Here is an 11,511-nt window from a genome sequence, read left to right as displayed (position 1 = left end):
GTGAGAGCCCAGCGTCTGCACGGCGCCCTGCCTGCATTGCCCTGCGGCGTCCTCACCCGGCCCACGATCTTGTGCCCATTTTACAGATGAGGAGATGGAGGCAGAACCAGTCACAAAGTGGCTGAGCCAGGACTACGAGTCCAGCCGGCCTTGTGCCCCAGGGCGCCAGGTAAAGGGGGGGGGGCGGGAGGGCGGGGGGCGCGGCGGGGGGGCTCCTCCGGCGATGGGGGGGCCACAGCTACTGGGTGCGAGGCCTTTCGGGGCTTTGCTGTCAGGCGACGTAATTCCCCTCTCTGAGGTCGGTTCCCGCTGCCCCAATTTTCCGACGGGAAAGGTGAGGCTCAAGAAGAGAAGCGACCTGCCAGCGACACAGCGGGGACGCGGCCGGGGCGGGGCGGGCGGGGCCGGGGCGGGGCCTCGCGGCAGGGGCGGGGCGGGGCGGGGCGGGGCGGGCGGGGCAGGGACCTGGGCCACCACCCCGCGCCGCGCAGTGCCTTCCCGGAGCGCGTCCTGGTCGCTGGTGAGTGGGGCCCGGGCGCCGAGGGGCAGCGGGCGGGCGGCCCCGCGCAGGGCCGATCCCCGACAGCGCCCGCCCGCCGCCGCGCCGCCGGAGGGTAAACTGAGGCAGGAGGGGATAGGCCGGGCCCCAGGGCGCGACTGCGGGGCGGCACTAGGGGCTCAGCCGCCGGGACGGCGGGCGGCCGGGGTTGTGACCTCCGCAGTCGGGGCTCCTGCGCGGCGGGATTCCGCCCGGCTAGCGGGGATCGAGGGGAGCGGGGGGTTGGGGGCACTTGGGCAGCCCGGCCCCGCCCCGCCCCGCCCTCCGCGCCCCGCCCCCGCGCCCCGCCCCCGGCTCGGGTCTGGCGGGAAGCGGAGCCCCCGGGAGGGCCCCGACAGGCTCCCGGCGCGGTCCGGTTCCGCAGAGGGGCCAGCCGGGGCGGGAGTGGCCGGGCGGGGTGCCGCGGGGATCGAAGCGCCTGGCGGTCCACTTGAAACGCTCCATCCTAGACGCGGAAACCCGGGCCCCTGGGGGTGTTTGCACGCAGCCACGTCGGGCCCCAGCGGGCCTGAGAGCCGGGCCCCAAGATTCCCGGTCGGTGCCCGGACAGGGGCCTGGGGTGGGCAGAAGGGCCCCAGGGACCCGCCTGTCCGCAGTGCCCCCTGCAGGGGAGCTCGGAGCCGTCGGCAGGGGTGAGCGCGCCGCGGGTTTGGGGTCCACCCGGCGGCTGGCCTGCCCGGCGCAGCGCCCCCTCCGGTCCCGGTCCCGGTCCCGGTCCCGGCCCGCGCTCTGCAGCGGAGGGCAGGGGCGCCGGGCTGGGGCCTCCCCTAGGGACAGGACAGTTGACCGAGGCGGTTCCCAAAGGGTCACGGGGCCTGGGGAGGATGGCAGAGGGGCTGCGTCCGGAAGGGCGCCAGGGTGCCGGCCTCCCGCGGGCCGTTGACCCAAAGCCTCAGCTGGCAGATTGGGCCTGGAGCTGCGGCGCCCCGCAGGGGAGGTGGGTGGGGAGCCCTGTGCGGCGGGGGACACGGCAGGGGACACGTCTGCTTCGTGGAGCCCGAGGTTTGCCCGCTGCCTTGAAAGGCACGAAGGAGCTCGGGGCGGGGGATAGCGCCTCCCGCGGGGGTCCCCGGCTCCGGCTGCTCAGCGGACCCAAAAGGAGGCGCAGAGGGAGTCCTTTGAACTAAAGGAAACTGAGGCTCACCCAGGAGCCCCTGGGCAGGCACATCGTGGCAGCGCTGGAGCTGGGGTTCAAACCAGTACCGTTCAAGGCCTTGCTTTGTACACTGTGTCCTTCTGTGCGTGTGTGTGCACACGTGCGTGCATTTGGGGCCCACATTTGTGCCTGGCAGTGACCGAATCGTAGCTGGATCTGCCGGAAACCACTGATGGCAGCGGGTTGCTGGGGGGGTTGGTGCTTGGAGGGAGGGAGCCTCCTTTTTCCTAACTACACTTTCGCCATTTTCATTAGTTTATTTTGGAATCTGTGTTCCTTTGATTTGTACTTTCTTCTGATTGTACAAGCCACGCCTGAATATGCCCTTTGTGTTTACAAAAGTAGTCATTCTCCATGGAGCACATTTCCCCTGTCACTCCCAGCCCTCCTGGTCACCAGCTGGATGTGGATCCTCCCCAACTTGTCTGTTGTGCTTTCATAATGAAAAAGATTCACGAAGGTTGTAATGCGGAAGATTAGCTGTAAGTCACGTTAGAAAAGGAAGGAACCTTAAAACAAGTCCCAGGACAGCGGTGGCGCGTGAGCGACAAGGTGGAGGAGGGCGGGGCGCCACCGGGAGGAGGAGGAGGGCTCTCAAAAGCAACACTATTCTGTTTCTGGGGAGCAGTTCCTGCCACCTTCTGTAGGAAGGCCTCGGGGAACAAGAGGACGCCCCAGAGACTCTCTAGCTCAGCCCCCACTTCACAGATGGGGACAGAGAGGCCTGGGAGGTGAGATCTCAGGGCCAGAAATGGGGAGCAGGAGCGAAGCATCTTAAGGACAAGAGTTCCCTGAGTCCCACTCTTGGGGCGACAGGGAGGATTCACATCCTGTAACTGCTGCTCCTGCCTGGGAGGGGGTCTCATGCTCTGGGGGGGCTGCAACACTAGCGCTGGGGCTGGAGGGAGTGAGCCTGTTGGCTCCGAGATAGTCTTCTACACTGGGCAGAGAGTGGGACCCCTGAGGTAGGATGGGAGCCCCCTGCGGCCCCCCAGGCCTTGCGCAGGCCTTACCTGCCATGTTGGGATGAGAAGGAGGTGACACAAGGTAAGTGACCATGTGGCCCAAGGCTGAGGCCAGCAGACTCCCAGCTCAGGGGAGGGGGTGCTCTGGGCCTCAGAGTCACACAGACCTAGAAAATTCTGGGACTCCCTGTGCCTCAGTTTCCTTATCTGGATGGTGGGAATAGTAATGTCCACTATGGAGGCCAGGAGGGTGTGGCTCAGGGCCCCCAGGAGAGAGGCAGCTGGTTGCCCCCCCACCCGTAGCTGCTGTGAAGAGTAAGTGAAGTAATGAGCATCAGGATGAGCCACCAAGCACCACGTCCATCACTTGTTCCCCAGAGATCTAGAACCTTCTCCTGACCCCAGGTCCTGAGCCCTCTGCTTTGACCCTTCTCGGTGGTTTTGGAAGTGCTCCTCTGTGAGTGGCCCCAGGCCTGTGGGTGGAGCGTTCTGTTTAGCCTTTTGCCCCACTTAGCATCCAGTGTCTGACTGGCAATGTCTTCTCAGACTTGGGTCTATGCCCCGGGGCCACTTTTCCGCCCCCCTCCCCCCATCCCGGGAGGAGAGGGGGTGAGCGGCCTCAACATTGACAGCCACAGCCCCTCACTTGTCTGGTCCTCACTTGAGCCTCCCCATGACCCCATGAAGCAGGCAGGACAGGTTATACCTGCCCGGTGTAAGGGAAACTGAGGCCCAGAGAGGCACTTTGGCCCAGGATTACAAAGCAAATTGGAGGCAAACCAACGTGTTTGGGTTCTTAGTCACTGTCTGACATTGGTGGAAATAAAAGGTATGTAGGTGGCTTTGCCCTTCTACCTCCATCCCAAGTCCTTTCCCAGCCTTGGGTGTTCCCTGACTTTCCTCAGCCCTCCCTGGGACCCCATCCCAGAGCAGATCCCTCTCAGGCCTGCCTTGGCTAGCCCAGCCCAGCCCAGCCCAGCCGAATGTGACTCATCCTGGTGGGTCCCCTAGTTTGGGTGATTCAGGAGCTGGGCAGTCCCCCAGAGGCCACAGGAAGCAACCTGTCTGGGCTCTCTCTGTGTCAGGCATCTGCCCTTTCTGTGTCTGACCTTGGAGCTGGGCAGACTCTCTGATCCCCTAGGCTCTGGAAGGGGCAGCCAGGAGTGGGGGCAGGAACACTGGGCTCAGACCCTACTCTGCCACTGAGGGCTGAGGGAAGCCACCACCCTCTTCTGGGCTGTGGTTTGTTCTGTACAGCAGGGGGCTTGGTTGATGGGCTCTAGGACCCACTCAGCTGGCACCGTGGGCAAGTCCTGTGCGGAATTTCCTGGGCATGGGCTGGGTGCTGTGGGAGGGTGACGTGAGTGCCCCTGCCCACAGAACCTAGCTGCATGGGCATATGGTGCAATGTGAGTAAATCTCAGAAACATGCTTGGTGACAGAAGCCACACTCCAGAGGCCACGTATTGTATGATTCCATTTACATGAAATGTGCAGAAAAGATAGATCCACAGAGATAGAGGGCAGATTACTGGTTACCGGGGACTGGGGGAGGGAGGAACAAGCCACGACTGCAGTGGGTAGTGGGGTTCATCTGGGGTGATGAAAATGTTTTGGAGCTTGATATGGATGGTGATGGCGAGACATTGGAAGTGTACTAAATGTCACTGAATTGTGCACTTTAAATGGTTAATTTTATGTTATGTAAATTTTACCTCGATTTAAAAAAAAAAGTAGGAAAAAACAAACAAACCAGGATAGGATGCAGTGACAGTCTCAGAGCAGGAGTGATGTGGTGGGAATGGAGGCTTGGAGGGCCTTGGTGAGACAGAGCGGGGGCCCGGGCCGGGGCTGGGGTCAGGGTCTGATACAGTGACAGATACTGAGCAGAAGTGAGGGACAGTGCAAACTGTTATCTGAACCAAGATACTTATTTTTTAATATTCTATTTTGAACTAATTTTAGACTTACAGAAAAGGTACAAAAGTAGTACAGAAAGTCCCCAGACAGCGTCCCCCCAGCTGGGAAGTCACTGTGGTGTGGTGCTCGCAACCGCAGCCCTGTCCCGCAAACTGTCACGTTGGCCCCAGGACCCCATGCGGATCTCACATTGTGTTTAGTTGTTACTCCTTCTGGAGCCTCCTGCACTCAGCGACATTTCCCTCAGTCTTTGCTTGTCTCCTGTGACCTTGGCACCTTCGAGGAGTACCAGTCCGTTGTTTTGTAGAATGCTCTTCCACTTGTGGTTCTCTGGGGTTTTCTCACGGTTAGGCTGGGGTTTTGTGTTTGGGGCAAGAACACTACAGCAGGTGTGTCCGCCTCTGCGAATCATAGCAGGGGTTCATGATGCCCGTGTGTCTGGTACTGGTGGCGTTAACCTTGAGCACCCGTAGGAGAGATACTTATGGGAGGGGGCGGCCATCGGCTTGAAACAAAGTGGGTGTAAGCTGGGACTATCCCGTGCCGTGAGAAAAGGCACGAAGGGTCACACTGAGGAGACTCCAGGTCAGGCCCAGTTCAGTGCCTGACCCCCCAGCCCCTCCCCTCAACTTTTGGGCCTCAGTTTCCCTATCTGCATGTGAGGGTCAGTATGGTGTGAAGGCCTCTCACCTGCCCAGCCATGTCATGTTCCAGGGGAGGCCTGGTGTCCTCACCACAGCTCCTGTGGCTGCCCAAACACTGTCACTTTGCTGCGTATCCAACATACTTATTAGGCGGACTGGGCAGGGTTGTGTCCCCGGGCCACAGATGAGAAAGCAGCTGAGGAGGCCTGAGCCCTGCTGGGTGATGCGCTGGTGAGCCCAGCTGAGTGGCCAGGTCCCAGGGCTCTGTGTCCACACCCAGGTGGCAGGAGCACAGGGCCAGCATCCTCCCGACGGCGGTGAGACAGACCGTCCTGCTCACCCGGGAACACTTGTGTGCACCCTGGAAGCCAGAGGGCAGGGCAGGAGGGCAGGGGAAGGAGACGCGCAGGACCGCCTACTGCCAGGCCCCGCATCGCATGCCCAGGGCTCATCGACGGGCATCCTCGCGGCACACCTGTGCCTTGACCTAGGGGGATGGAGGGACCATCCCAGTTCCACCCGTGAGAAAACCCGAGGCCCAAGGAGGGAGGAGTGGGTCCGGGACTCTAGGATCAGGCCCTGAGTCAAAGCCAGATGCTCAATTGCTGAGCGGGATCGAGTCCCACGTCGGGCTCACGGCATGGAGCCTGCTTCTCCCTCTGCCTGTGTCTCTGCCTCTCTCTCTCAGATGAGTAAATAAAATCTTTTTAAAAATGATGGTTATTATAGACATTTTGGAAAACGATAAAGATGGAACGAACATAGCGTCATAACCCCACTGCCGAGGGCAGCCCTTAGGATCCCCGGCTGCCCACTCGCAGAGGGGCCCTGGGCCGACGCCTTCCGGCTCCGTGCCTCGGGTCTTCACCGGCAGATGGATGAGATGGGGTCGTTCCCCGCAGGGCGAGGATGAGGGCGGTGGGCGGACAGCCGTTCCCCAGCGGTGTTAGCTGTGGGATTATGACACCTTCGTGAATCTGTTTACAGTTTTAAAATGCCGACCTATGTCATTCATCTGTTTTTTTTTTATCATTCTGAGGCGCCCAGGTGGCTTAGTCAGTTAAGTGTCCAACTCTTGATTTCCACTCAGGTCATGATTTCAGGGTTGTGAGAGTCAGCTCTGCGCTCAGTGGAGAGTCGGCTTGAGATTCTCTCCCTCTCCCCCTCTGCCCCTCCACCACCCCTCCCCACCCCTGCACTTTCGTTCTCTCTTTTTTCACTAAATGTGCTGAGAACAATTTTCACATTATTAGAGTCCTCAAAAGCTGGAAGTTGACAAGGACTTAATGGTCCCTGGTTGTTGGGAAAGTTGCGTCTGCATTTCATGGGGCTTCATGGAGCCCCAGGCCGGCAGCTGTCCCCTCTCCCCAGGGCACCCTTGACCCTTTGCTCTGAAGGCCTGATGGCTCCCCACCGCCCAGAGCGAGCACAGCCTTTTTCTGCACTTGCTCCCTGACAGGCAGGTGACACGCTCCGCCCACACTTGCCTGTCATTCTCTCCCTCCCTGTGTCCCTCTCTGTTCAGGAAGTGCTCCCTGTCCTGCCAGGACCATCTTTTCCTTGATCGTGGGTCGGGGCACCCTTTCTGAGGCCTGTGCCCCCTCAGGGACGCTCCTGTCCCATCTACCCTGGGTCCCCAGCCCCCACGCTAGTAGGTCGTGCTGCAGGTTTGCTGAGCTCAGTCTGGTTGTGTGGCTTCTTATTTCCTGCAAACAAACACCTGCACTCCAGATTCTTCAGTTAGGATCAGAGTGTGTCCGTGGGAGCCCAGCCCCCTCATTTAATGTGGGGAAACTGAGGTCCAGTTGAGGTGCTCACAGTCCTGGGTCCCAGAGCAGGGGCAGTCAGAGCTGGTCCAAGATGCCAGCCAGGCCTCACCACCGCCGCCCCTCCTTGCTGGACTCTCAGCCCCAGTGAGCAATTCCACCTGCTGGGAGCCTCACATGCTGCTGGGCACCTAGTAGGTGCTCAGGACAGGCATTGGGGCTGCTGGGGAAGGGGACACAGCTGATGAGCACGAGGGCCAGGCCTGATGACTGGGTCCCCAGCGCTCGGGCTGGCGGCATCCAGGCCTGATACGGGGACCTTCCTTGCCCGGAGTCCTGCCAGCCTCTCAGGGTGGCCGAGGGGCCTTGCTAGCCGTGAGCTCTTGCTCACTCCTGTTCTTCCCACCCACTGCCTCAGTGAGCCTGCGAGTCAGGCTGGGAACAGCTTTTTGGCTGGGCAAAGCCTGGCCCCAGAATGCTGTGCGACTCCAGGCCGGCTGCTTTCCCTCTCTGACACACGAGGAAGGGAGGGTGATTTTAGGCTGGGCCTGCAGGGTGCTGGTAAAATACCTGTGTGCTCCCCTGCTGGGCTGGGCACAGTGTTGCCATCCGATTCTACAGAGGGGAAACTGAGGCCCACCCAGAGAATTGAAGCGATTTGCCTGAGGTCACAGTGAGTTAGTGGGGAGCCAGGATTTTAGCCGAGCTCTGTGTGATACTAGTTATTGAATGGGTGAATGAATGAATGAATGAATGAGTGAATGAGAAGTACTAGAACGTACGGCTCATTCGATTCGATTCGATCCTTTTCGATTCGATTCAATTTTTTCGATTCGATTCGATTTTTTTCGTTTTGATTCGATAGTTTCGATTCGTTTCTATTCGATTCGATTCGATTCGAATCTTTCGATTCGAGTCTTTTCGGCTTGGGGGATGGACTGATCAACAGGCGCTCAGAGCGCTGGGCTGTCAGTTGGCCTGGGGAGGAGGGGCCGGGAAGCCTGGGTGGAGGGGACACGAACCGGCCTGGAATGTGACGAGGGGTCACTTGACAGGAGACCCGAGGTCAAGGGTGAGGGTGCTGGCGGCTGGGACGGGAGCTGGGGCAGGACCAGCCGTGGGGGGGGCCCGGGGGCTCCTCCCAGTCAGGCAGGCCCCCTGCGTGGGACAGGAGTTTGGGTGGAAATGTGTTCCCTGGAGCCATTGCCCAGGCTGGCGGGGGCTGTGCCTGGGTCACCCCAGCCCCCCCTCCCTGCCCCGTGCTTGGGGAAGCCTCGCCCCGGTTCTGCAGTACCCCCCTCACCCCATCCCTGTCTTCTCTTTCAGAACCTTCCAGAACAGCCGCCACAGCAGCAATGGCCCCGCCTTGGGTGCCCGCCGTGGGCTTCACCCTGGTGCCCAGCCTGGGGGGCTTCCTGGGCTCGTACTATGTCCGCGGGGAGGGCCTCCGCTGGTATGCCAGCCTGCAGAAGCCCTCGTGGCACCCGCCGCGCTGGACGCTGGGCCCCATCTGGGGCACCCTGTACTCGGCCATGGGGTAGGTGGGCCGGGCCATCCTCCCCCGGAGGCCCAGGGGCAGGGCTCCCCCGCGTGCTCTCCGCGGGGAGCAGGCTCTGTTTCCTTGCCCGAACTTTCCCCCCAAGGCCTCCTGGGAGGGGCGGGCCAGTGGCACGGTCTCAAGCTGGCACCCTGGCTGTTTTCGCAACCCCAGGGGGAGGCTGGCTCCGTGCGCCAGGTCCAGGCCTGGGCCCCTTCCAAGGCCGAGTGGCAGCAACAGTAACAAGTCTCGCAGCTGCCACTGGTCGAGCACTGCTCCTCGCTGGCCGCGACGGGGTTAATTTTCAAAACCACGGGCCGGGCACGGGGCTTCCTGCAGGAAACCGGTGAGGACACACACCCCTGAATTGCCCCAGAGGAAGGGAAGCGCCAGCCGGGGGAGGGCACCCCCTGGTGCCTCCAGTGGGAACTGCATCCCGCGGAGGAGGCCGGCTCCCTGCCCGCCTTCTGGAATGTTCCCTGCATCTTGAGTCTATACCAGCCCAGTGCAGGGCGGGGCTGCAGATGCCAGGTGCCCAGGGTGCAGGTAGCAGAAGCCAGGCTGGATGCCCCCCGGGTTCTTTTATTTTTATTTTTATTTTTTATTTATGATAGTCACACACAGAGAGAGACAGAGACACAGGCAGAGGGAGAAGCAGGCTCCATGCACCGGGAGCCCGACGTGGGATTCGATCCCGGGTCTCCAGGATCGCGCCCTGGGCCAAAGGCAGGCGCCAAACCGCTGCGCCACCCAGGGATCCCTGCCCCCCGGGTTCTGAGGGGAATAAGTCCCTGCAACCTGGGTGTCGCGTGGGCACCACCCCCAGCCAGTCCCGGCCCTGCCCTGTCAGGCTCCGGCGCTTCTCTTGCCTTCTCCTCCCCATCCTGGCCTCCCCTTGCTTCAGCCTCCAGGCCTCCCCACTCCCTTCCTCCACCCGTGAGATCCTGACAAAGCACACGCCCTGTGACCCCGAGAAGGTCAAATTTCTCATGGAGTAAAGAGCTCGGGCCCTGGCCCCGGCCACCTGGGTTCAAATCCTGCCTTTACCTACTGGTTGCCTGCCAAGAGATCTTAGTCACTTGGCCTCTCTGGGCCTCGGCCTCCCCACCTGTAAAATGGGGGTGATAATACTGCCCACCTCCGCGAATTACCATCAGGATGAGATGAGTTAGCACTAGGAAAGAGCCGGAGCGCGTGGGTAAGCGTTTGCATATGCTTGTTTTCTTCTCCTAGAAAACTCCTACTCGCCCACTAAGGTCCTGTGCTCTGTGCAGCGCCTCTGGCTAGGTTAGGGGCCTCTTTCCCACCCACAAGGCGCATGTGCTTTCCTCTTCTGGCGAGATCGGTCACGTTCAGGGTGATGTGGCCACACACATGGGCTTCTTTCTTCAGACCCTCATGAGGATGATGGCAGATACTCGTTAAGTGTCTCATGTGCCAGGCACTGACCTAGGCACGGCCAGTGTGTTAAATCCCTACAGCCATCCTGTGAGAAACGAAGGCCCAGAGAAGTCAGGCAACTTCCCTGAGGTCAGGCAACAGTCAGTGGCAGAGCGTGCCCGAGCCACCACTGTGTCGTCCCTGCCCTGCAGAGAGGCTTTTGGTCCCTTCCCTGCTGCTGTCCTGACCGGTGGCCTCTGTTTCAGGTATGGCTCCTACATGGTCTGGAAAGAGCTGGGGGGCTTCTCGGAGGAGGCCGTGGTTCCCCTGGGACTCTATGCTGGGCAGCTGGCCTTGAACTGGGCTTGGCCTCCCCTCTTCTTTGGCACCCGACAAATGGGTTGGGTAAGTGTGGCCTTGGCTGGTCTTCTTGGTCCCTGGAGGAGTGGCCTTTCTTTGGGGACCTAGGGCATCACATCCCAGATGGGATGAGGGTCTAAAGATGGGGGCGGGGAGGGCACATGGCTCATGGTCATCTCTCAGAAGCTTTTAGGGGACCAGCGGCCTCCTGGGGATCTCCCAGCTGCTTCTCCTCCGGGGAAGGAAGCATTGCAGGGTTCTGATGGCAGCAGAGGGACTTGCTGGCTTGGCTGAGGGGCCATCGTATAGGAAAACATGCCTGGTGCTGTGCATCCCTCACACTGCGTGGATCAGGCAGGGGTGATTGTTCCCATTTTACAGATGGGAAACTGAGGCAGCAGACGGGGGAGGGGTTTGGCTGGGTCACCTGGGGGTGGAAAGGAGCGTTCCCATGAGTGATCCCGTGACTGGCCAGCTGGGACACACGTCCGGTGAGTACAGCGAGCCTCAGGCCTCCCCGTCCTCCCCGCCCCTGTGTCCCCGCAGGCCCTGGTGGACCTCCTGCTGACGGGTGGGCTGGCAGGAGCCACGGCCGTGGCCTGGCACAGGGTGAGCCCTCCGGCCGCCCGCCTGCTGTACCCGTACCTGGCCTGGCTGGCCTTCGCGGCCGCACTCAACTACTGTGTCTGGCGGGACAACCAGGGCTGGCGTGGTGGCCGTCGGCTCACAGACTGAGAGCCCGGCCCTCTGAGGACCACAGCTGCTGCCCGGCAGGTGCTGTCCGTGGTGGTGACCCTTGTGCTCCCGTGGCCGCGAGGCCTGCAGGTCTGTGGGGTCTCAGCCCGGGGTCACCGCAGCTTCAGAAGTGCCCCCAGGCCGAGCCCCGACCCGGGAACAGCGTCCTGCGCCTTCTGCCCCGCTCCAAGCTCGCTCTCACTCTCGGAACACGGAATGTTAGCAGCAAATAAAGTTTCTAACCTCCTGGCAGTGGCCTTTTTACTTGGGTGGGTCCCTGGCTGGGGGGCCGGCGGGGGGGGGGGCTCATCCTACTGCTGGGTCTGTCTGGGCCACATCGTGCAGAGGAGGCTGGACCAGGTCAGCGCTCCCCACAGTACGGGTCCCTCCCAAGACCCCAGGAGGTGAGGCCACCGCCCGGCCCGAGCCTGTGACTGTGCTGCTGCCGGACTGGCGCGCAGCAGGCCCAGGCCTGGGTCCCGTTCCCCC

The 11,511-nt window shown here is 61.4% G+C and overlaps 1 protein-coding gene across 2 annotated transcripts; it reads left to right on the top strand.

Annotated features, from left to right (window-relative positions):
• Positions 1-431: 431 nt before the first annotated feature.
• On the top strand, positions 432-11,271 carry TSPO (translocator protein). 2 transcript variants are annotated; one of them, XM_072843628.1, is made up of 4 exons: positions 432-520; positions 8,337-8,547; positions 10,194-10,332; positions 10,834-11,271. In XM_072843628.1, the coding sequence occupies exons 2-4, from the start codon at positions 8,366-8,368 to the stop codon at positions 11,020-11,022; spliced, it is 510 nt and encodes a 169-aa protein (XP_072699729.1). In that variant the 5' UTR covers positions 432-520; positions 8,337-8,365; the 3' UTR covers positions 11,023-11,271. The 2 variants fall into 2 exon arrangements, with proteins under 2 accessions (XP_072699729.1, XP_072699730.1); XM_072843629.1 differs by lacking the exon at positions 432-520 and adding an exon at positions 997-1,093.
• The last annotated feature ends 240 nt before the right edge of the window (positions 11,272-11,511 follow it).

The sequence above is a fragment of the Canis lupus genome, chromosome 11 (assembly GCF_048164855.1).
Source record: "Canis lupus baileyi chromosome 11, mCanLup2.hap1, whole genome shotgun sequence".
Lineage (NCBI taxonomy): Eukaryota > Metazoa > Chordata > Mammalia > Carnivora > Canidae > Canis > Canis lupus.
The sequence above is the reverse complement of the archived record's forward strand: the minus strand, read 5'-3'. Positions and strand labels throughout refer to the sequence as shown.

Bases quoted from the DNA above. Each gene is read 5' to 3' on its own strand.
- TSPO (XM_072843628.1), top strand. From the start codon at position 8,366: ATGGCCCCGCCTTGGGTGCCCGCCGTGGGCTTCACCCTGGTGCCCAGC. The intron at 8,548-10,193 runs GTAGGTGGGCCG...CCTCTGTTTCAG, and splicing joins ACCCTGTACTCGGCCATGGG to GTATGGCTCCTACATGGTCT. The intron at 10,333-10,833 runs GTAAGTGTGGCC...GTGTCCCCGCAG, and splicing joins GCACCCGACAAATGGGTTGG to GCCCTGGTGGACCTCCTGCT.